General features: G+C 39.3%; 1 protein-coding gene across 3 annotated transcripts in view; it reads right to left on the bottom strand.

Annotated features, from left to right (window-relative positions):
- Window positions 1-1,636: 1,636 nt before the first annotated feature.
- The window catches only part of PDGFD (platelet derived growth factor D), a 185,970-nt gene continuing 162,403 nt past the window's right edge, over window positions 1,637-25,203 (bottom strand). For 2 of the 3 annotated variants that reach the window (XM_031653009.1, XM_031653011.1), the window contains exons 6-7: window positions 21,385-21,599; window positions 1,637-4,264 (exon numbers count right to left, since the gene is read on the bottom strand). In XM_031653009.1, the coding sequence (XP_031508869.1) occupies window positions 4,139-4,264; window positions 21,385-21,599 (341 nt within the window). In that variant the 3' untranslated portion in view covers window positions 1,637-4,138. Of the gene's footprint in view, window positions 4,265-12,785; window positions 12,883-21,384; window positions 21,600-25,203 lie in introns of all 3 variants that reach the window. The other variant, XM_031653010.1, reaches the window with a different exon arrangement.

Below are 25,203 nucleotides of genomic sequence, written 5' to 3'. Positions count from 1 at the left end.
TCAAAAAAAGGACACAAATTAGTTTGCAAAAGTCAAAAATATAACTGGAAAAGCAAGCATAAAGTCTTATATTAAGTGGTTAGTTGCTTATCCTTTGTTGATGCCTATTTTATTTGACAGATATCCCAGTGTGCTATGTTAAGTTGTGAAGGTCTGTGTAGTCTTTAACTTGATCTTTAAAAACAACAGAATTTGAGTGAATGTCAATAAAACCAGTGAATTATAAATATTCTGTCTTCTAGCATGTTTGACTAGGGCTGTCAATAAACAAAGCTGTATTTCCTAGGACTTCAGGCATGAATACTAATCTATGAATTTTAATTTAATATTCTATGAGGACCCTAGGAGAGTATCAACAATTTAGACATCTGTTGAGTTATTCTCAGAATAAAACTCGACATGTGAACATTTCAGGAAATGAAATAAAATTGTTAATGTCTTTGTATTAAAATGCAACATATATACATATATATACACACACACATATATATATGACTATTATGACTTTTTACATAAAAACCCCAGTTACTTGAATTAGCTATCAGGCACAGAATTATTCACCCTGTCCCCATCCCTCCTCCATGCTCACACACTAGCTAGTATTTCTGATGGTAAAATTAATTCTTACCACAAAATACAGGTCTTCACTCCCATTCCCCAAATGATCTAAAACCACTAAAATGGCAGAGTTTCATTCAACACTGCAGCTGCTATTCTGTCTCCAGCAGGATAAGATTAGGCTATAATCAAAAGCAAAAATTCTTACATATGCATTGCAGCTAGAAAAGCTCTCTTTGTGCTATGTGCCTCTTCAGGAATTATAAAGCAAATGTTATAGGAGTGTAGCTCCTAAACTGGTCTTCCTGAACTGATAACACTGAATCACTACCTGGCTAGGGTGTCCACCCAGATGGGAAAAGGAGGTGGGGTGGATGGACAAAAGGGAAATGAGGTTGTAATGTTGTTGACTTCAGGCCTCAAGGAAGAGAGGGCTATGGATTTTCTTAGGTGAGGAACAATGTCAGAGGAGAATATAATTCGTTCTAAGACTCATGGGGAAACAGTCAAATGAAGAGGCAACAAAGCAGCAACAAAAGCAAACTCAAGTCTTGCCCCACTGTGCAGCTGCAGGACAAAGACAAAGCAGAAGCCTGTAGCTGGGGAACAAAGTGTTGTTCTCTCAAGCACTATAAAATGAAGCCTTCAGAAATCACTCAATCTTGTCATTCCAAACAGTTTGATGCATTTGTGAAAAAAGTTGTCTTTTTGTTTTTTTTTGAAACGGAGTCTCGTTCTGTAGCCCGGGCTGGAGTGCAGTGACGTGATCTCGGCTCACTGCAACCTCTGCCTCCCTGGTTCAAGTGATTCTCCTGCCTCAATCTCCTGAATAGCTGGGACTACAGGCGCACGCCACCACAACTGGCTAATTTTTGTATTTTTAGTAGAGACAGGGTTTCGCCATGTTGGCCAGGATGGTCTCCATCTCCTTGTGATCCACCCGCCTCGGCCTCCCAAAGTGCTAGGATTACAGACATGAGCCACCACGCCTGACCGGAAGTTTTCTTTTCTCTCTCTCTTTTTTTTTTTTCAGCAGTGTACACCTTTTAAAACTGCAATTGAGTACTAAATAATGGAGTAGTTTTGTTCAAAAGCAATATTTATTTTTCATGAAGATAAGAGGCATATTACATTTGCTATAGAAAATGCTATGAGAGGAAAAAGCTGCATGTTACCGATATGACAAAAACCATAAAAAACTCTACTTATGAAAGTGTTTTGCCCTATAAGAACATATTGAATAAAAGGCATTATTCCAGGTGAATGAGCCATGTGGAAATGTGGATTTATTAGGGTTTGTTTTGAAATGTAATTTGTACGGCGAGCTTTTTATTCCTTTGATGGCTATCAAATAGATTTATTGGCTACAGGTTAGAAGTGCAGTAGATAACAGGTAACCAAGGGAGAAGTTTTAATAAAACTCTCAGGAAAGTCAAAGAAAAGTGAGTGAATATGCCTGCTTACATTTCAGCTAATAAATAAAAAGTGCAGATAGGACTTTAACTGAAAACCTTGCTGGTTATTGCAGCCTGGAAGGTTTATTGAAAATCGGGTAGAACACTCTAATTTTTTATATTTACAGCTACAATGTGAGCTGTTCAGGTTAGAGTGATGTCACGTTCATTTTGACTTTGGTACAGGGAGCTGATGTTTTCACAGGAAACTTGCAAAGCAGTTATGAAGAGGAAGAGCATTCTTAATTATTACTGTCTGCCTGAGCTATTTCTGATTGTGTTCTGGGATTTTGGAGAATTGAACAATAGTATTTAATTTTACCACTCCCTCCTCAAGTGAAAACATCAGACACTTTTAGGAAAGTTTTAGAAGGTACATCTTCAATAAGCAGAGATCTTTCATCTCAAATAACTGGGAAGAATTGCACTGCTTAAGAATAGTTGAACTCAGACCTGAGAGCACCATACTTAGAAATCTAAGTATATTTAGGTCACTCATCTGACACTAGGACTTCACCAGCCCTGTCACCCAAACTGGTGGTAGTTAGTAGGACCACAACTCACTGAAGAAATCTGCTTTCCTTTTAACTTTCAAGGCAATAAGAAAAATGTAGTTCTCTGTTAGCAGTCCCTGAGCTATCTGAATTTCGGTGTTTCTCTCTTAAGCCTCTTGCTTTGGAGAATGATGATGAATCATTTCCTACTCCTGGAGTTAGTCTCCTTTAAAACAGACACGAAAGAAGCAGAGAGAAAAAAATTACTCTAAATGCCATTAACCAATGTAAAACAGTTTTATATTAAACAGTAGGAGAGCAGGGCCAATTGACAATTGGCTTCTTAAAGCAAACTCCACAGATTAAGAACCAGAGCCCCTAAGACTGATTTTACTTGGTTCAGAAACAGGAAATCAGAACGATGAGCAAGTATATGATCAGAAATTTACATTAATAAAATGTGCTTTTTTTTTTATTGATCCACAAAAGCTTTCAGGTTATAAATAATCTATGATGGCCTGCCAAACATAAAATGCCATTATAAATCCATGTCTCTATTTCAAAAAGACAGGAACAAAAAAGCAAGATACATTAAATTAATTGGCATAGTTTGGAGAGTTCAAATCCATTATTAGATATGGATCCTATCAAATATTCCACCTAGTTTCCAGTTATGTCGATGTTTCAATGTTCACTTTTTAAGTTCTCAACTACCCGCATCTTTCAATGAACACCATCTGGAAAGGTTCATACAGAATCCCCATGCCATTCTTGAAAGGGTTTGCTTTTGTGGAGGAGTTTTGCAAAGAAAAACAATTCAAAATTCTGTTATAGCTTATACCTTGTCTCTTGTGGGATTATAATAAGAAACCTTCTAAGTAAGTTTTTGAGATAGGTGTTAAATGAATAAGCATGCCTCAGCAAAATGCATAAAAAACACAATGATTTGATTTCTAAAGCACTTATATTATTATGGCATGGTTTTGGAGACAGGTTATTAATGTCCACATAGGTAAGCATGCAGTGCTTCTCATGGAAAAAATGCTTAGGTATTGGAAATACCTTTTCTCTGGAAACCATATATTTCCTTTTTTAATAATCAACTAAGATGTGTATGTAAAAAAGCCTCATCTTTTGATTTTTAATGTACAAGATGCCTTCTTTAAGAGAGCAAGATTCAAAATTGTTTTGTGTTTCAAAATTTAAAAATAAATTTATCTCCTAAATTTTCTAAAGACATGTTTCATATATTTGACCATCCCTTATTTTGGCAAAGGATTTTAAGAGTCTAACTCAAACATATGTAAGCTCTGGTGTACCTGGTTATATATACTGAAAAAACCATTTGATCTATATACACATAGACATGAATATGTTTCTGTGTGTGTGTGTATATATAACTTCAAACACTATTATTAAATGCAATCCTATATTCTTAGGTATAGAAGTTGATGATATACCTTTCTACTTGCCATGGCATTAAAAAAGCAAGGCTGAGACTCAGCAACCACTTGTGTTCATTACATTGCAGGCTAGTAGTAAGTTTGGTTGCTGGTAGGAAAAGGGTCTCTTATCTCACCCTCCTTAAACTAAAGGTTCTTTCAGGCTTAATGTAAGGATGTGCACATTCTCTTATCGAGGTGGCCTTGAGCTGCAGATACAATCGCATCGTTCATGGTGATCCAACTGGATGTCAACCAGAGCCATGGCCTTAGCTCTGCCCTTCCTCTTGATGTGGCCAGGCTCAAACTGTAATACCTAGGACAAGAAGCACATCTCCTGTTAGAAAGCCTTTGGAGTTCAACTCAGTCAGATGCCACTTACTTATTACCTTTTTGACAACTAGTTCTTAGCCCTTTGAGAACCCAACAGAAGCTATGGGCTTGCTATTAGAATGCACCCATTGCTATTAGAATGTACACATTTTTACAAATAATTGACTCCCTGAAGTGGAGGAATCAATTGATCCCAGAGTAATGCCTAGCATTACCTATCTGAAGTACCCAGATGATTTCATGTGTCTTAGCTGTTATAGATGAATTCAGTTCTTGAGCATATTATTAGCATGGAGAGGAAAATGAATAAAATCATGAATACAATATGCTGGTGTATCTAAATCTTTGGTTGAAGTAAAACATGTTGCCCTGGAGTTGCTGGCAAGATGGTCAAATAGGAAACAGCTCTGGTCTACAATTCCCAGCGAGATCAGTGCAGAAGGTGGATAATTTCTGCTTTTCTAACTGAGGTACCCAGTTCATCTCATTGGGCTGGTTAGACATTGGGTACAGCCCATGGAAGGTGAGCTGAAGCAGGGTGGGGTGTCGTCTCACCTGGGAAGGGCAAGGGGTTGGGGGATCTCCCTCCCCCAGCCAAGGGAAGCCATGAGAGACTGTACCAGGAGGAATGGTGCACTCTAGTCCAGATACTGCACTTTTCCCATGGCCTTTGCAACTGGCAAACCAGGAGATTTCTTCCAGTGCCTATGCCACCAGGGCCCTGGGTTTCAAGCACAAAACTGGGCAGCTGTTTGGGCAGACACTGAGCTATCTGCAGCAGTTTATTTTTCATAACCTGGTGGTGCCTGGAATGCCAGGAAGACAGAACCATTCACTCCCCTGGAAAGGGGCTGAAGCCAGGGATCCAAGTGGTCTGGCTCGGTGGGTCCTACCCCCATGGAGCCCAGGTAGCTAAGATTCACTGGCTTGAAATTCTCCTGCCAGCACAGCAGTCTAAGAGTGATCTGGGATACTCCAAGCTTTGTGGGGGTGAGGGGCGTCCGCCATTGCTGGGACTTGAGTAGGCGGTTTTACCCTCAAGGCTTTGTGTAAACAAAGCTGCTGGGAAATTTGAATGGGGCGGAGCCCACCGCAGCCCAGCAAGGCCGCTGTGGCCAAACTGCCTCTCTAGATTCCTCCTCTCTAGGCAGGTCATTTCTGAAAGGCAGCAGCCCCAGTCAGGGACTTATAGATAAAACTCCCATCTCCCTGGGACAGAGAACCTGGGGGAAGGGGTAGCTGTGGGCACAGCTTCAGCAGACTTAAATGTTCCTGCCTGGTAGCTCTGAAGAGAGCAGCAGATCTCCCAGTGCAGCAGATCTCCCAGCACAGCATTCGAGCTCTGATAAGGGACAGGCTGCTTCCTCAAGTGGGTCCCTGACCCCCGTTTATCCTGACTGGGAGACACCTCCCAGTAGGGGCCAATAGACACTTCATACAGGAGAGCTGTGGCTGGATCTGGTGGGTGCCCCTCTGGGACAGAGCTTCCAGAGGAAGGAATAGGCAGCAATCTTTGCTTTTCGGCAGCCTCTGCTGGTGATACCTGGGTAGACAGGGTCTAGAGTGGAGCTCCAGCAAACTCCAGCAGACCTGCTTCAGAGAGGCCTGTTAGAAGGAAAATTATCAAACAGAAAGGAATAGTATCAACATCAACAAAAAGGACATCCACTCAGAGACCCCATCTGAAGGTCAACAACATCAAAGACCAAGGGTAAATAAACCCACAAAGATGGGGAGAAACCAGTGCAGAAACGCTGAAAATTCCAAAAACCAGAATGCCTCTTCTCAACCAAAGGATCAAAACTCCTTGTCAGCAAGGGAACAGAACCAGGTTGAGAATGAATTTGAGGAATTGACAGAAGTAGCCTTCAGAAGGTGGATAATAACAAACTCCTCCGAGCTAAAGGAGCATGTTCTAACCCAACACAAGACGCTAAGAATCTTGAAAAAAGGTTAGATGAATTGCTAACTAGAATAATCAGTGTAGAGAAGAACACAAATGGCCTGATGGAGCTGAAAAATGCAGGACGAGAACTTCGTGAAGCATACACAAGCTTCAATAGCCAAATTGATCAAGCAGAAGAAAGGATATCAGTGATTAAAGATCAAATTAAAGAAAGAAAGCAAGAAGACAAGATTACAGAAAAAAGAGTGAAAAGAAACGAACAAAGCCTCCAAGAAATATGGGACTATGTGAAAAGACCAAATCTACATTTCATTGGTGTACCTCAAAGTGATGGGGAGAATGGAACCAAGTTGGAAAACACTCTTCAGGATATCATCCAGGAGAATTTCCCCAATCTAGCAAGGCAGGCCAACATTCAAATTCAAGAAATACAGAGAACACCACAAAGATACTCCTCAAGAAGAGCAACCCCAAGACACATAATTGTCAGATTCACCAAGGTTGAAATGAAGGAAAAAATGTTAAGGGCAGCCAGAGAGAAAGGTCAGGTTACCCACAAAGGGAAGCTCATCAGACTAACAGCAGATCTCCTGGCAGAAACCCAACAAGCCAGAAGAGAGTGGGGGCCAATATTCCACATTCTTAAAGAAAAGAATTTTCAACCCAGAATTTCATATCCAGCCAAACTAAGCTTCATAAGCAAAGGAGAAATAAAATCCTTTACAGAGAAGCAAATGCTGACAGATTTTGTCACCACCAGGCCTGCCTTACAAGAGCTCCTGAAGGAAGCACTAAACATGGAAAGGAACAACTGGTACCATCCACTGCAAAAACATCCCAAATTATAAAGACCATTGATGCTATGAAGAAACTGCATCACGTAATGGGCAAAATAACCAGCTAGTGTCATAATGGCAGGATCAAATTCACACACAACATTAACCTTAAATGTAAATGGGCTAAATTCCCCAATTAAAAGACAGAGACTGGCAAATTGGATAAAGAGTCAAGACCCATCAGTGTGCTATATTCAGAAGACCCATCTCACGTGCAAAGACATATGTAGGCTCAAAATAAAGGGATGGAGGAAGATTTACCAAGTAAATGGAAAACAAACGACAAAAAAAGCTGGGGTTGCAATCCTAGTCTCTGATAAAACAGACTTTAAACCAAAAAAGATCAAAAGAGACAAAGAAGGCCATTACATAATTGTAAAGGGATCAATGCAACATGAAGAGCTAACTATCCTAAATATACATGCACCCAATACAGGAGTACCCAGGTTCATAAAGCAAGTTCTTAGAGACCTACAAAGAGACTTAGACTCCCACACAATAATAGTGAGAGTCTAAATAATAAACAGACATTTTAACACCCCACTGTCAATATTAGGCAGATCAATGAGAGAGAAAATTAACAAGGATATCCAGGAGCTGAACTCATCTCTGGACCAAGCGGACCTAATAGATATCTACAGAACTTTCCACCCCAACTCAACAGAATATATATTCTTCTCAGTACCACATCACACTTACTTTAAAATTGACCACATAATTGTAAGTAAAACACTCCTCAGCAAATGCAAGAGAATGGAAATCATAACAAACAGTATCTCAGACTACAGTGCAATCAATCTAGAACTCAGAATTAAGAAATTCACTCAAAACCGTAAACTAATGGAAACTGAACAACCTGCTCCTGAATGACTACTGGGTAAATAACAAAATGAAGGCAAAAATAAAGATGTTCTTTGAAACCAACGAGAACAAAGATACAACGTACCAGAATATCTGGGGCATATTTAAAGCAGCATGTAGAGGGAAATTTATAGCACTAGATACCCACAAGAGAAAGCAGGAAATACCTAAAATCAACACCCTAACATTGCAATTAAAAGAACTACAGAAGCAAGAGCAAACAAATTCAAAAGCTAGCAGAAGACAAGAAATTACTAAGATCAGAGTAGAACTGAAGGAGATAGAGACACAAAAAACCTTTTAAAGAAATCAATGAATCCAGGAGCTGGTTTTTTGAAAAGATCAACAAAATATATATACTGCTAGCCAGACTAATAAGAAAAGAGAGAAGAATCAAATAGATGCAATGTAACATGATAAAGGGGATATCACCACTGATTCCACAGTAATACAAACCATCATCAGAAAATACTATAAACATCTCTATGCAAATAAACTAGAAAATCTAGAAGAAATGGATAAATTCCTGGACATATATGTCAACTGTATGGACCTTGGGGGACTGAACAAAAGGGGGCAAATGCAGGAATAAAAGACAAATACAAAAGAATATGTTTGGAAGTAGGGGTCAGGGGGCACCTTGCCTCTAGTGGACAAGGGCCCTGAGCTTTACACAGCCCTCTGTATTTATTAGGCAAAAGAGATAGCGAGAAGGTGGAGTGGAAGAAGAGGTCAGCTGCTAGGTCCAGAGTAGGTTTGCAAGACTGCATTCCACAAACAATAGGCTCTAGATGTCCCAGCAGATAACCTCAAGGAGCCAGCGCCAGGGAGTGATGGCCCTCAGTAAACCTCCTAGGACAGGCACAGAAGTAAGTTTGCCCACATTCTGTATTCATGATAAACAGTTTGCTGTTTGATCAAGCAGCCTCCAGTGGAATGCTTAGTTGGTCACGATCCCTTTGGCCTTTTTGGCTCCTAACACACATAACAACCTCTCAAGACTAAACCAGGAAGAAGTCGAATCCCTGAATAGACCAAAAACAAGTTCTAAAATTGAGGCAGTAATTGACAGCCTACCAACCAAAAAAGTCCAGGACCAGACGGATTCACAGCCGAGTTCTACCAGAGGTACAAAGAGGAGCTGGTACCATTCCTTTGGAAACTATTCCAGACAATAGAAAAAGAGGGACTCCTCCCTAACTCATTTTATGAGGCCAGCATCATCCTGATACCAAAACCTGGCAGAGACACAACAAAAAAAAGAAAATTTCAGGCCAATATCCCTGATGAACATCGATGTGAAAATCCTCAATAAAATACTGGCAAACAAAATCCAGCAGCATACCAAAAAATTTATCTACCATGATCAAGTTGGCTTCATCCCTGAGATGCAAGGCTGGTTCAAAATATGGGGATCAATAAATGTAATTTGTCACATAAATAGAACCAATGACAAAAACCACATGATTATCTCAATAGATGCAGAAAAGGCCTTTGTCAAAATTCAACAGCCCTTCATGCTAAAAACTCTCCATAAACTAGGTATCGATGGAACATATCTCAAAATAATAAGAGCTATTTCTGACAAACCCACAACCAATATCATACTGAATGGGCAAAAACTGGAAGCATTCTCTTTGAAAACTGGCACAAGACAAGGATGCCCTCTTTCCCCACTCCTATTTAACATAGTATTGGAAGTTCTGGCCAGGGCAATCAGGCAAGAGAAAGAAATAAAGGGTATTCAAATAGGAAGAGAGGAAGTCAAATTGTCTCTGTTTGCAGATGACATGATTGTATATTAGAAAACCCCATTGTCTCAACCCAAAAACTCATTAAGCTGATAAGCAACTTCAGCAAAGTCTCAGGATACAAAATCAAAGTGCAAAAAATCACAAGCATTCCTATACACCAATAATAGACAAACAGAGCCAAATCATGAGTGAACTCTCATTCATGACTGCTACAAAGAGAATAAAATACCTGGGAATAAAACTTACAAGGGATGTGCAGGAACTCTTCAAGGAGAACTACAAACCACTGCTCAAGGAAGTAAGAGAGGACACAAACAAATGAAAAAACATTCCATGCTCATGGATAGTAAGAATCATGAAAATGGCCATACTGCCCAAAGTAATTTGTAGATTCAGCGTTACCCTCATCAAGCTACCATTGACTGTCTTCAAAGAATTGGAAAAAAACTACTTTAAATTTCATATGGAACCAAAAAGAGCCCGCATAGCCAAGACAATCCTAAACAAAAAGAACAAAGCTGGAGGCATCATGCTACCTGACTTAAAAGCATACTATAAGGCTACAGTAATAAAAACTGCATGGTACTGGTACCAAAACAGATATATAGACCAATGGAACAGAACAGAGGCCTCAGAAATAACACCACACACCTACATCCATCTGATCTTTGACAAACCTGACAAAAACAAGCAATGGAAAAAGGATTCCCTAATTAATAACTGGTGTTGGGAAAACTGGCTAGCCATATGCAGAAAGCTGAAACTGTATCCCTTCCTTACACCTTATACGAAAGTTAACTCAAGATGAATTAAAGACTTAAATGTAAGACCTAAAACCATAAAAACCCAGAAAAAAAACCTAGGCAATACAATTCAGGACATAGGCATAGGCAAAGACTTCATGACTAAAACACCAAAAGCAATGGCAACAAAAGTCAAAATAGACAAATGGGACCTGATTAAAGAGCCCCTGCACAGCAAAAGAAACTATCATTAGAGTGAACAGGTAACTTGCAGAATGGGAGAAAATTTTTGCAATCTGTCCTTCTGGCCAAGGGCTAATATCCAGAATCTACAAAGAACTTAAACAAATTTACAGGAAAAAAATAAACCACCCCATCAAAATGTGGGCAAAGGATATGAGCAGACACTTCTCAAAAGAAGACATTTATGCAGCCAAGAAACACATGAAAAAAACCTCATCATCATTGGTCGTTAGAGAAATGCAAAGCAAAACCACAGTGACATATCATCTCATGCTAGTTAGAATGGTGATCACTAAAAGGTCAGGAAACAACAGATGCTGGAGACGATGTGGAGAAATAGGAACGCCTTTCCTCTGCTGGTGGGAGTGTAAATTAGTTCAACCATTGTGGAAGACAGTTTGGTGATTCCTCAAGGATCTAGAACCAGAAATACCATTTGACCCAGCAATCCCATTACTGGGTATATACCCAGAGGAATATAAATCATTCTGCTATAAAGACACATGCACTGTTCACAATAGCAAAGACTTGGAACCAACCCAAATGCCCATCAATGATAGACTGGATAAAGAAAATGTGACACATATACACCATGAAATACTATGCAGCCATTATGTCCTTTGCAGAGACATGGATAAAGCTGGAAATTATCATTCCCAGCAAACTGACACAGGAACAGAAAACCAAACGCCACATGTTCTCACTTGTAAGTGGGAGTTGAACAATGAGAACACATGGCCACAGGGAGGGGAACATCACACACCAGGGCCTGTTGAGGGGTGCGGGACTAGGGAAGGGATAGCATTAGGAGAAATACCTAATGTAGACGACTGGTTGATGGGTGTAGCAAACCACCATGGTATGTGTATACCTATGTAACAAACCTGCACGTTCTGCACATGTATCCCAGAACTTAAAGTATTTAAAAAACAAACAAAAAAAAAACACATGTTGCCCTGATGAAGGTCATTAGTGGTCATAAATAAGTAAAATGTGTTTTACGTTTTTAAATATTTGTTAACATAATATCCTTTACAATTTAAAACAAATCAGGTTCCACTAAAATCATTGTATATTAATAACTGTGTATCAATACAGCATTTCATACATCAATAAGTATATCATTAATTTTTAAATTTCTTAGTTTAAACACAATTTCTTAAATTAGTACTTTAAATAGAAGCCAACCTTTCTTTCCTTCAGTGGCCTTCATTTAGTGAAACATTAGCTATTATATAGACATATACTTGGTAAAATTCCATACTTGTTTTCTAATATACTACATATTCAGATTAATATATTATTTACTTTATGTTCTTAGATTCCTGTTAGCCTTTATTTTTGATTTTGTCCTATTTTCCTTTTAGATTCTAAACTTGGTCATGGCACCATCAAACGATTCTGTAGCATTTTACAGTTTTTGATAATTTGCACAGGCACTATTTTTTTTGTTTTTACCCTCAGACAAGTCTTTCACATAGTGGAAAAGGTATCATTATGCCCACTTTATACTGAGATTCTAACGGAGGATAAGTACCTTGTCCAGGGTCTTTCCCCGACTTGGACCTGGGACCAGGACCTGGGATCAGGACATTTAGGCTCCTAGCATATTCTGACTTGAGGCCTCTCTAACATGCCTTCACTTTCCTTTTGTGTCTCAAGGGTGTGTCTGGCTCCCCATCTGAATGGGCAGGGAGACCTGTGATGCTTTGTTTGAACTTTTGTCCTAGGTGAAGGTTAGATGCCTAGAGTCCCCTGCACTCATGCATCATGGTCTGCACATTCCTTTCATCTAAATGATAGGAATTTCATCTAAAAGAAAGAAATTTTGCCATGCTGTTCCACAGACGGTGCAGTGAGGCAGAGAATAAATCACTGCATTCGTTTAATGTTCAATCAAGTTAGGGCACCCTGCTGATGCAGAATGGAAGATGGAGATCTGTTTGCAGCAAAACTTCAAAAGACTTGTGAGTACAAAGTTGGCAGGGAGTGGAGGAAGGAATACCCTAAGAAAGTTGTTTAGGGAGACAAAGGGTCAGAAATTTTGATATTGGTAAAGCTAGTCCAAAGGCCAGTTTTGAGAGTTGGCCAGTTTTGAGAGTTGGCCAGTTTTGAGAGTTGATTCTATTATCATCTTCTCTTGCAATTCTATTGCACTTACAATAGGTGCCTTGGAAGTGGTTGGGGTTTGGATTCCCATAGCTTTGCCAAGAATTTCTCCAACATGAATTAGCTGCTATTTTCCAAGACTGTCTGGCCTGTAAACGAGATTTGAGAACTAGGGGATGCAAGAGAGGGAAATTATTCCTAAGAAGCTGAGCATATGATAAATATTCCTTGTTCAAAGACTGTTATCAATGCCTAATAATTTGTGATGATGGGCCCCTGTAAAATCACAGCTCTGTCGACTTGCTTTCTCATTTGATGGCAAACAAAAGTGTGTGCTTTGGGATGACAGCAAGAGCCTGGGCAGTTTTTCTAACTGGTCTTCTGATTGTTCAGGGATTTTCTCTGTGTTTTATATTAAGCAACATGAGCACGGTATATATGTGTTTTGCTGATAAGAAGAGAAGAATGAATTGGCAGACACTTGTTTCCCAGACAAGACAGGAAAGCACTATTTGAACAAAGTGGAAATTGGACTGCCTTACTGGATGATCACAGCACTGATGTTCAAAGCTTTCAGATCATGTAATAGTCTTAGGTTCAGGTACACAGCACTGAAAGGAGGAAGAAAGCAAGGCTGATTTGAGGGCATGTAGAAAAATGAAAAGCCTTTATCTGAGAAAGCAAACTGGCTGGTTGTAGGTTATCTGGTCACCTTTAAAGGCAAGGAGCACTGAATTAATTATAGGAGCTGAATAGGTACCTTGTTAATAGGTACCCTCACATAGCACTTCCTTATTTTCTGAGCTATGATTCACAGCTGCAAGCACACAACCGGAAATAACAAATCCACTGGGGGGCAACCAGCTGTTTCTTAACACCTATGGGTGCAAATGGGGATCTTGACTCCTCTCCACCCTGGAAAACACACAAAGCCAGGGAAACTTGACGTCTACTAAATGGAGTGTGACTGAGCCAATTGGTGGGTTTCATACCACCGTACAAAATCAAAGATGCTCAGTTTTGCAAACTACCTCATCACAGAAGATACTGAACTACAGTTACTCACCTTGTTGCCAATAAGCCTCTGAATAAATCTTCACCATAAAGTTATTTACACTAATAAAACAATACCAGACAGAAAAGCTATCTCCTGAGTCAGGTTCTTTATATTGGGAATATAAAAAAAGGCTGTTAAGGCCTTGTAACAGTTCTCAAATTAATGGCTGACACAGGAATTCAAGTACATATTTCAGGACAAATGCATTATATAAACCCAAATCATTAAGAGTTTAAGATTCTTCCTTTTTTTTTTTTTTTTTTGAGATGGAGTTTCACTCTTCTTGCCCAGGCTAGAGTGCAATGGTGTGACCCTGGCTCACTGCAATCTCCACCTCCCAGGTTCAAGTGATTCTCCTGCCTCAGCCTCCCAAGTAGCTGGGATACAGTCACGTGCCACCATGCCTGGCTAATTTTTGTATTTTTAGTAGAGATGGGGTTTCGCCATGTTGACCAGGCTGGTCTTGAACTCCTGACCTCAGGTGATCCACCTGCCTCGGTCTCCCAAAATGCTGGGATTACAGGCATGAGCCACTGCACCTGGGCTCTTCCTGACTTCTAAAGCAGGCTGTATTCAGCACACACAGTTTCTTAAGGAAAAAAAAAAAAAGCTTCTCTTTTGACCTCTTCATGCTTATAGCCTTTGTAAAAAATGTACACAGAGTCAATATTTTTAAGGGATGCTAGTGAATTATTCTGAAATCTAAGTGACTACAAGCAAAAATATCTTGAGAAGGGATAACATATTATTTTCTCCCTGAGTAATTACTCAACCTGCAGGCAATAATCACAGCAGTGGCTGGCACTGTAACAGAAGGATGGATATCAAGTCCCAAGACATAGTACTCAGTTAAAAAGACATAAATGACAAACAGCTCAATACTGTTATACTAAGAAGTTAAGCTTGAAGGTGACAAAAAGCTGGGTTATAGTGGGGTTTATAACATGCTCATGAATTTTGAAAATGCAATCATGGCATCTGTGCATACTTACTTCAAATAGACACTTTCTGTGAGACTCTAGGGTTACTATGAGGTGTACTCAGTTGCAGTTTTAACTTTACAGAACTAAATAGTTAAATGATTTTGACAGCACGTTACAGGATTAATGACTACATGTTCAGGCTACCCATTGCAGAAAACATAATGGAAAGCCTGGCTGGGCACTAAATTTCAGAGAATGGCATTAGCATTGGGTATCATTCATGATACAGATGGGCCTTGTCTGCTTGGGGAGTACCTTGCCCCATGTGGCAAGTTTGTCGCTTTGGGAGGAAGGCCTGATGTGAAGCTAGATTGAGAAGGGAGAGGGTATGCACAGTTTGTAATACTTAAACAAGGAGTTCACTAACTTGTAAGTGAGTCATCAAGGAAGAAATGTAATCAGAACTGAGAAAGCCAGACCAGGCTCTCATTTAATTCCACCCACAGCTGTCTTGTACTTTATAGTCTTCAGATGCCTTCCTTCACCCAGTATCCCCAGGTGGTAAGAAGCACAGGTGTTATCATTGCCATTGTCAAGATGAGTGAATTAACTTTTTTATAAGCATTCTATAAACATTTACTGTTCCAGATCATATCTTTATTCTTTTTGCATTTACCTAGCATTTCAACCACCAATTTGTTTTTATTCCTTACACAATTTCAGTAAGATAAGATTTCGGGGGCAGGATAAAGTGTAACAACAAATAATGAATATGATGTAATTTCAGGTTTGCCTGGGAACTCAAAATTGTAGGTTATTATGGGGATTAAGTGAGGAAACCTGAGGCCCTGGAAGTTTTAAGTGGCTGGTCCTCAGTTGCCCCTCCATATGGCAAAGCTGGAACCGGAATCCACATCTTTTCTAGTCCTGCAATTTTTCTGCTCTATTGCCCTCTCTTGGTAGGAAGACACCACAGATCATGAGGCCTCACTCAAAGGTGGAGAAAGGACAAGAGGCAGAGAGACTCCACAAGTTCTAGCTATGTGGTTTCCAAAAAAAAAAAAAAAAAAAAAGAAAAGAGATTTTCTTGACTTTTGTTATGGTTGGGTATAATCATGACCCAAAAACTCCCTCCCTATTGCTAGAGAATGAAACTCCTTGCACAAATTTTATTTTCTGTTTCTTTGGTCTCAATTTGAAAATTTAGGTAATTTTTTTTTCAATAACAAATGTTTCAAACATGTAAAAACAAAATACTATTCTTTTACCTCAAATCTGAAGGTCAACGGTGTATTACTCTAACCTCATGTTTCATGTATAAATACAGATGCTCCTTGACTTATGATGGGGCTATATCCTGATAAACCCACTGGAGGTTAAAATATCTTAAGTTGAAAATGCACTAATAACCCCCATAAACCCACTGAAAGGTAAAAAAAAATCTAAATCTAACCATCGTTGAGGATAATCTTTACCTATTTATTGATACATCTCCTAACTCTTAAACTGTGATAAAATGCAAATGTTTAATACAAAATTCTACCTTAAAATAAGAAAAAGTCATTTTTTTTCATTTTGTTCAGATATGTAAATGATTCTAGATGCTATAAATGTGCCAGAATCAGAGATGGGTCTAGGCTTGTGCCATTCAATAAGGTAGTCATGGCCTTGTGTGGTGATGTAAATTTCAATTAGTTAAAACTAAATGAAATTAAACATTTAGTTTCTATTTGTGCCACACACATTTCAAGTGCCTAATAGCCACATGTTGCTAGTGACTACCATATGGAACAATGCAAATACAGGTTATTCCTATCACTGCTTAAAGTTCTGTTAGATAGTGCAGGTGGTTATGTCAAGAATCCTGACAAAATTATGAGAGGAAGAACAGAGAAAATTAACATCTATCTTTCTCTCTCTGATGCTTCCTATGTTTTTGGCTGTTGACTAAATGGATACAGCCAGGGTACCAAATCATGAAAAACAGTGAGTATTCATTTAATAGGTCACTATATTTTTAGGGAATATCCTGTTCCTTCATTATACACTATCAAGAGAAGAGAACTGAAATAATAGTTTCTTCTAATTGTCTACACAATATGTTTTTCTGGAATCCTCCATTTAACATAAATCGTGACCCAAAGTATCCTTTATATCCTATGATGGGGTTCAGGACACTGTACTCCCAAATGTTTTAAGCTGAAGGAATTTGAGAAAACAAGAAGAGCACAAAGATCACTCTGACCTTCCCCTCACCCTCCATCCTGAAGGAGGTCATAAAACCTAGGATTTTCTGACCTTCCCATGTAGCAAGTCATAAGACCCTCATGTGAGAGGTGCCCCTGTTATACCCAGAATAAAGAAGAATTTCCCCCGCCTTTTTGTTTGAGATGTGGTCTCACTCTGTCACAGAGGCTAGAGTACAGCTGCATGATCATGACTTGCTGCAACCTTGAATTCCTGAGCTCAAGCAATTCTCCTACCTCAGCCTCCCAAGTAGCTCAGACCACAGGCACATCCTCCACACTTGGCTACTTAAAAATAACTCCTTTATTTATTTATTATTTATTTATTTTTTGTAGAGATGGGGGTCTCGCTATGTTGACCTAGTTAATCTTGAACTCGTAGCCTCAAGGGATCATCCCACCTTGGCCTCTCAAAGTGCTGAGATTACAGGCATGAGCCACCGCTCCTGGCCTAAGAATCCTTATCTCCAAAGACAAAGGTAGAACAAAGAAGAATCTGAACAAACAGGCCTTGCTAATTTTCCCCAGTTTATTACCATTAGATCATACTCTGCCCTATCATATTTCTCCACAAGTATCCACACTTTATCAAACTTACTGTAAAAAATTATCAGGTTGAACTGCTTTTTTGGGTCTTTATTTCCTTACCAAGGCCTCTGTGTCATGTAAAACATATTCTATAAATGAGTACGCTTTTCCTTTGTTATTCTGTCTTTTGTTATAGTGGCCTCAGCCATGAACCTAGGAAGGGTAGAAGAAAAGGCATTTTTCCTACGCTATATTCCAAGAAGCATTGAATGATTATAAAGAAAGAGGAAAAATACTTCAACAGTGTACCTATAAACTTTTGAGAGAAAGAAATAATAAAGATAGTCACGTTTTACTGCACAGTGAAAACTGCTCAAAACCCTACAGGAGAACTAATATGACCTGTGAAAAAAGCAATGATATTAGCTTCATTAGGAGCTTTCCAGTTTTCCAGATTTAAATTCCTTAAGGTTGAGCACTGAAATATTTGTGGAGAATCACACAAGCTTGTTATGTGACCAGGTCTCATTACCCCCTTAAGGGTGCTCATCTTTCACAGAAACTCATTTCACATCTCATCAGTTGCAACCATGAGCTGGGGAAACTGGTTTCTCATTTCTCAGAGGTAAGAATACAGACACAGAACTCAGAATAAAGGACTAGAATTTTTTCCCTAATGAGACTAGGCTCAAGCAACCCCCACTTCTGGAAATGGAATAAGCCTTTTGCTGTTTCCCACAGGGCACCTGGCAGTGATAATGGTGACACATCTCAAAGGTATTTCAGGAGTCTCAGGGGCATATGACAGGAGTGTTTGTTCCAGGTAAGCAGTTACCAGCTGGTGATGGATGTTTAGTTTTCCTTTTGTCCAGCACTTGGCAGAGTGATTTTATAGAGCTCTGCAGAATTCTAGAAGTAAAAATACTAGGACACATGTCTTAAAGAGATGCTTTAGATACAGTTTCAAAGGATGCCAACCTTTCAAACCCACTCATGCTACTGAACAAAGAGATCAAGAGTTTTCCCCTCTACACATTAATTGAGAACAGAAATTTGCAAGTAATGGTTATTGTGTGGAGAGACAAGAAAAGAACTAAGAGGAGGAAGGTAGCCAGGCCTTCAGTGTTCTTCAGAACTAACTGGCTGGGAGGCAAGGGTCTTTGGGGGTCTATGGTTCACTCTGCTGTTCCCACAATAAGTAATTTTTAAAATCAAGCTAAAACTTCTATCTGAGCATAGAGTCAAGATAAAAATAAAGCACTCCACAAATACATCAAAGTCCTGACCTCGAATGTTCTTCCTCACAGTTACTACTAGGTAGAGACCTTGTCACTTCCTAGATTATTTTAACTACAACCTGATTACTGCATTCTGCATTTATCCTCGGGGTATGACTAAAGGTTATAAAATTCAGGTTCTTAGAAGTGAAGGACAACATCCAATCTAGAGTTCATCAGTTCATACAAAAATAAAACACAATGAACATAGATGACAGCATTCTCTAGATATGAGAACATTTTTTTTCCTTTGAAAACAGTGGGGTGGAGTAAGCAATTCTTATGACTAAGAAAATATGTTCCATGTAGGTCTAAAATAATGTTTCCCTGTCTGAAGTAAGTATGGTCACGGTGGCACAATTTCCTACATTTTCTGAGTTGAAAATATCAATGATTACATACTAATTTTTGTTTAATCCAGAAGTTACTGCCTAACTTATGACGTTTGTATTGTTTTCAGAACAAAAGTCAAAACCAAAATGACGACGATACCAGAAAAACCTCCAAAAAACAGTTTTACAAAGCTGGAGATTTTGTTTAGAGAGAACTACCCATTCCTTTGTTGTGGTGGACACTTTTTAAAAATTATTATTATACTTTAAGTTGTGGGATACATGTGCAGAATGTGCAGGCTTGTTACATAGGTATACACGTGCCATGGTGGTTTGCTGCATCCTTCAACCTGTCACCTACATTAGATATTTCTCCCCCAACCCCCAACTCACCAACAGCCCCCGGTGTGTGATGTTCCCTTCCCTGTGTCCCTGTGTTCAACTCTTACTTATGAGTGAGAATATGTGGTGTTTGGTTCTCTGTTCCCGTGTTAGTTTGCTGAGAATGATGGTTTCCAACTTCATCTGTATCTCTGTAAAGGACATGAACTCATCCTTTTTTATGGCTGCGAAGTATTCCATGGTGTATCTGTGCCACATTTTCTTTATCCAGTATCATTGATGGACATTTGGGTTGGTTCCAACTCTTTGCTATTGTGAATAGTGTGAATACTGCTACAATAAACATATGTGTACATGTGCCTTTATAGCAGAATGATTTATAATCCTTTGGGTATATACCCAGTAATGGGATTGCTGTGGACACTGATGGAGAGCAAGTCAAACAATAATTCCTAACAATAATGTTTGCTTCATATTTTAGCTTATATTTTAAAACATATTTCTGCATGATGTTTAACATCTTGCAAAATATATTTCATATGCATTATTTTATTTGGCCCTAAGAGCAACTCTGGAAGGGCTTGTCTGATATATTAATTTCTCAGTCCCATTTCACATATGTGAAAACTGAGTCTAAACTTTAGTGAGCTGCATGTGTTCCCACAATAATAAAGTAATTAGAGCTGCCACATCTGTCATAGAACAGCTCTAACTCCTCTTCAGTCTACTCTCTCTCTCCATATATATATATATATATATATTTATAAATTTTTTTTTGAGGTGGAGTTTCTCTCTTTCACCCAGACTGGAGTGCAATGGCACAATCTCAGCACACTGCAACCTCCGCCTCCTGGGTTCAAGTGATTCTCCTGCCTCAGCCTCCTGAGCAGCTGGGATTACAGGTGTCTGCCACCGCGCCTGGCTAATTTTTGTATTTTTAGTAGAGAACGGGGTTTCGCCATGTTGGCCAGTCTGGTCTTGAACTCCTGACCTCAGGTGATCCGCCCACTTCGGCCTCCCAAAGTGCTAGGATTACAGGCGTGAGCCACCGCACCCGGCCTATATTTTATGCTCTACAGTGCTATACATTACTAGTGATAAGAAGAAACATAGACTCTGGAACTAGTGGATTGGAGCTGAAGTCCTGGCTCTGTGATTTACTGACCAGGCCATGCTGGCCAACTTACTGATCCTCCTAGGGCTCAGTTTACTCACCTATAAAAAAAGAATAAAAATAGTAACATTTTTACAATATTGTTGATGGGGTGCTAAATGAGCTAATGATTACTTACAATAGTGTTTGTCAAGCAATAAATGCCATTATTACTATTATTAAGGTTATTGCGCTCTTTAGGTTTTTGTTCCTCCTATATTCTTATATTTACTTTTATTTTTGCATAATCCAAGAGCTGATTCCCTGAGTAGCACTTAATAATAGTTAGAATAAACAGAGCATTTCCAGTTGAAACATACTTCATATTTAAAAAATAAAAAGATCTTTGACAATTTATATGTTGCTATCTTTATTGTGCCAAATTTATTAAATGACATAATTGAATTAAGGGTTTGCTTATTAGATAGTGCAGTCATATCCTGTAAATGAATAACATCATATTTCTTTTTCTTTTCTGTCTTTCTGCAAGGAGGTCAAGTAAGTTCTAAAGTTACTATATCACATATTTGATTATATATTCTAACGAGGTTGTTGTTGATCTACATGGTGTATTGTTCAAATTAGAATAAACAGTGACTTTGTCAGGATGGGATTAACCTGTCATCAGGACACTTGGCTTGGCAAACCTAGTGTGGGTAGAATTTCTGCTCCTAATCAAACCCTGGCTGGGTGCCCTTGTGCAGTGAGCAACCTGAACAACTGTATGCAATGCCCCTGTCTTCCTGAATCCTGTAGATTAAGTGTTGCAAAAAGAAATCTGAGAATGACATACCTCATGATACTTTTTCACCGTTTTCCCTGAATTGCATGTGCAGGACCTCCAGTTGACAGTTCCACAGCCACAATTTCCTCCACAGCGCTGCACGAGGAGGCAACGTGGAAAGAAGACCACATTGGCCAGCTTCAGCTCTTCTCTTATATTGACCGAGTAATTCCTGGGAGTGCAACTGTAACGCTTGGCATCATCGTTGAGCCTATCCAGGTCAACTGGAAGCAAATACACACATTGTGTAAGCAAACACAACTGTAAGCACAATTGCTCAGCATGTGTTTTTGGGAATAGAGTGGGAAGATTCTGTGAGGAAAACTTTAACCCTGGGATTAAATCCATCCTCAGGCTCTCAATTACTGGGAACCTAAAGTAAAAGACCTAATTTCTCTCTGGATCCCATCTACCCTTCAAAAATAACAACAAGAAAACAAAACAAAAACCTTGGCTAAAATTCATGTCTTGGTTCAAATTTCCTTGCATCTTTTTTATGCAAAAAAAGTTCAGAGGAAAGAAAATAAAACATTTGGCAAATTAAAATAATTGCCTTTGTCTTCAAAAAGACAAAATAAATTGCTTCTTCATTCTAAATTAATCCTAACTCTAAGCCATCACTTAAATATAATTTGAATTATATGTAAGACACATTAGGGACAACCACTGTATTATATTTACCTGGCAGTGAAATTTCACATGTAAATGTAATAAAGAAAAGGGTTTTAGTTTTATTTTTAACTTCAAAGTTAATCAACATGTTAGAGAAAACGATTTTTTTTTTTTTTCGTGAATATGGTGCATATTTGTGCATTGGGTCCTAGATGGCAGTATAGCATAGTGGTTAAGTGCTTGGGAGCTGCAGTGAAGTTACAACTGCCTTCAATCACATCATGGCTATGTTTCCTTTTAGCTGGAAAGTTATTTAATGGCTCTGAACTTCTGCTTCCTCATCTATAACATGTAATCATTTGAAGAATTGAATGTAACGTGCCTGGCACTCAATGCCAGCTATTCTTATTAATCTTGATTCATTTGAATCTCCCCCTCTCACATTCTTTTCCTTTAAAGTCAAATGGACAAAATTTAAAAATATATTATGTCTTTCTCCCTCTTTATTTTTCTTTTTTGGACATTACTCTATATAAATGATTATCAAGGGATATGGTTAGTGGGACTTCTGTGAACTAAAAGCACCACAATATTTTCAAATCTAAGTCATAAATATTTACTTGAATTCAATTTGTATTATTGTGTTACGTAAATTAGATTTGATTTCGTGTTCTCAAAGTCCATCCAATTATCCATCCGTTTAGCAGCCAAATCTTCTTATTGGTGCATACATACATGAGTATCTTCCCATAAGAACACAGTTAGAAGCAAGTCCTTTTGTCTGCACAGGACCCACCACCATTTCCCAATGCACGCCCTTGTGTGCACCAGGCCACCAAGGAGGAATCCTATGAATGTTAGGCAGATATCACCATGTTCATTCTAAACTCTAGCCCTGGGAAATGTCTTAGGCTTAAACCAAAACAGCTTAAGGAGAAGGAAGAAAAAAAAGCCTTTGGGAGTAGAGGTCAAAAGTCAAGGACAGTGTCAGTAGAATGCATCTAAGGAAAACTGCAGGAATAAGTGTGGACCATGAGTCCACTAACCACATCCCTATTTGTCTTTTTATATCTACAACGGTGCTTTGATTCTCAAGGGCAGGGATTTATCCCCAATTGTTATATGCTGAGCCCAGGATACTGTGGGACCTAAATAAATGCCAAATAATCATTGTGCATAATTTATTGCTGTTTTTTCCCTTTGTAAAGACATGTCATAACTTTAGCTATAATCAATCCAGATTTAAATTGAATGAACTCTGTCTTGGGAAAGGAACCATTTTATTGCTGCTAAAGCCCTGAAAATAACTGCAAGCAAAGCAGAAAGGATTATATAAATGGATTAAGAAATGCAGCAATCATCCATTACAAGTGTCACCTTGCTGATGCTGGCCTGTGCATTCCTGGGCTTGTGGACAGAGCTGATGCAGAGGGCCAAATCTGCTGCTTGTGATAATGGGAATATATTTGTCTAACACAGAGGACTAAAGAGGTACAATTAGCAGGAAGGGATCGTGATGTGTGAGAAGGCAGAGAGGGACAGGATGCAAGCAGCAGCACTGAGTCTCTGCTTTAATTCAGGCTTCTGCTAGGCACCTTACAGATATGACTACATTTGGTTGTTCCCCACCCATTCGAAGTGAGTATTATTTACTAAGAGTTACCAGTAAATGGTAAAACTGGAATCGAAGCCGTCTCCCTTTTGCTACATAGTCTCTGTCACTTTAAGCGGAACAGAGGGATGGTCAGTAAGCCATAAGTTGAAGGAAGAAGACCAATGTTATGAGGGCTGTATTGGACTTTCCTGTCTGATGTTGAACCGGGGTTGGGTGGTGAATGGCCACATCCTTATCTTCAGAAGACACCCAAGTCAAAATATAGCATGCCTTCCCTATGGGAATTCCAATAAACTCCAAAGTGCCTTCCATAAACCAGGAGAAGGCATGTAAGCCTGATTCTATTTGAAACCATACTTCTCACATTGTATAACTCTTTGACTAGCATTGGTTACTTCCATTTCTTACTCACCATGAGGAGATTCACAATTCTGTCAGTTTTATGCATCAATTCGCTAATGTCACTAAGAACTGAGACCCAGTGTGACTGCTGTAGAATCCACCTGCCCTACATATCAGGCAATTGAAACCACCGAGGCACTCAATTTAGAACTAGAACTGAAAGGTTTTTCTGACTGGATGCAAATAACTTCAAAGCGTGATCGCAGACTTTCTGCAGGGGATATTGAGTTGCCAGTCAAAAGAGACTGATAAGCCAGTGCAGCAGAGCAGGGAGCCAGACAGAGGCTGAGCAGCAATTAAGGTTTCTGGTGCTTGGGTTAGAAGGAGAATTCTGAAGTGAGACTTCTGGGAGGGAGACAGGCCAAGCGGGGTCAACCCAGAGTAGGGGCTGTCCTTTCCATTCCTGCATCAGTCTCCATAGCTGAACATTTCAGAGCAGCAATGATGTTCCAAATTCAATTCAAGGGTCCACTAATTTCATCTAACTTCCTTTATTTCATCCCAGTCTATGTCATGGAATAATCTCTCTTCTTCTGTCATTTTGAATTTTAGTCTTGCTCTATCAAGGCTCTTTAACATCAGTTAAGTTTTTTGGGCCTCAGACAGTTTTCTGGAAAGGCTGAGAAGGTTCCCCTGTCCTCAAAGACTTCCTCTGGACATGCTGGCCAAGTGTGGGGTGCTGCACAGTGCACAGGGGAGAACTTTTCCTTCTGCAGCCCCTGCCTCTAGGGGCAGTCTAATCACAGCGGTGCTTTGGGATGTAATAAGAATTCTGGAACCTGAGCTCTAGAATGGGGATGTGAATGCACACCCTTTTATAGTTTCTAATATTAGGTGTGAGAGGAAGGAGAGTCAACCTGTTCTTTTGGATCCTGGCCATCTAGACTACTAAGTGCTGTGTTCATGAGTGCATGAAATATTCATAAATGCTATGAATTAAAATACAATCATTACTCTTACTTTTGCAGTTGAGGAAACTGAGCCTTTGAAAAGTCAAGAAAAAAAAAATGTATCCACAGCCATACAACGAGTCAGTGGTAGAGCCAGAGTTTGAATCCAGGCCTCTTCATGCCTTTTGTACATATGAGCCCAGTGTGAAGATTTGAAGGAGGGTTCAGAGAGCAGCTTCCACAAGCCATGCTGGAGTCTTCCCACCAGAGGACCACTTGCTGTGCAAATGACCTGGCTTCCTAGGTACA

This window comes from Papio anubis, chromosome 12, assembly GCF_008728515.1.
Source record: "Papio anubis isolate 15944 chromosome 12, Panubis1.0, whole genome shotgun sequence".
Lineage (NCBI taxonomy): Eukaryota > Metazoa > Chordata > Mammalia > Primates > Cercopithecidae > Papio > Papio anubis.
The sequence above is the reverse complement of the archived record's forward strand: the minus strand, read 5'-3'. Positions and strand labels throughout refer to the sequence as shown.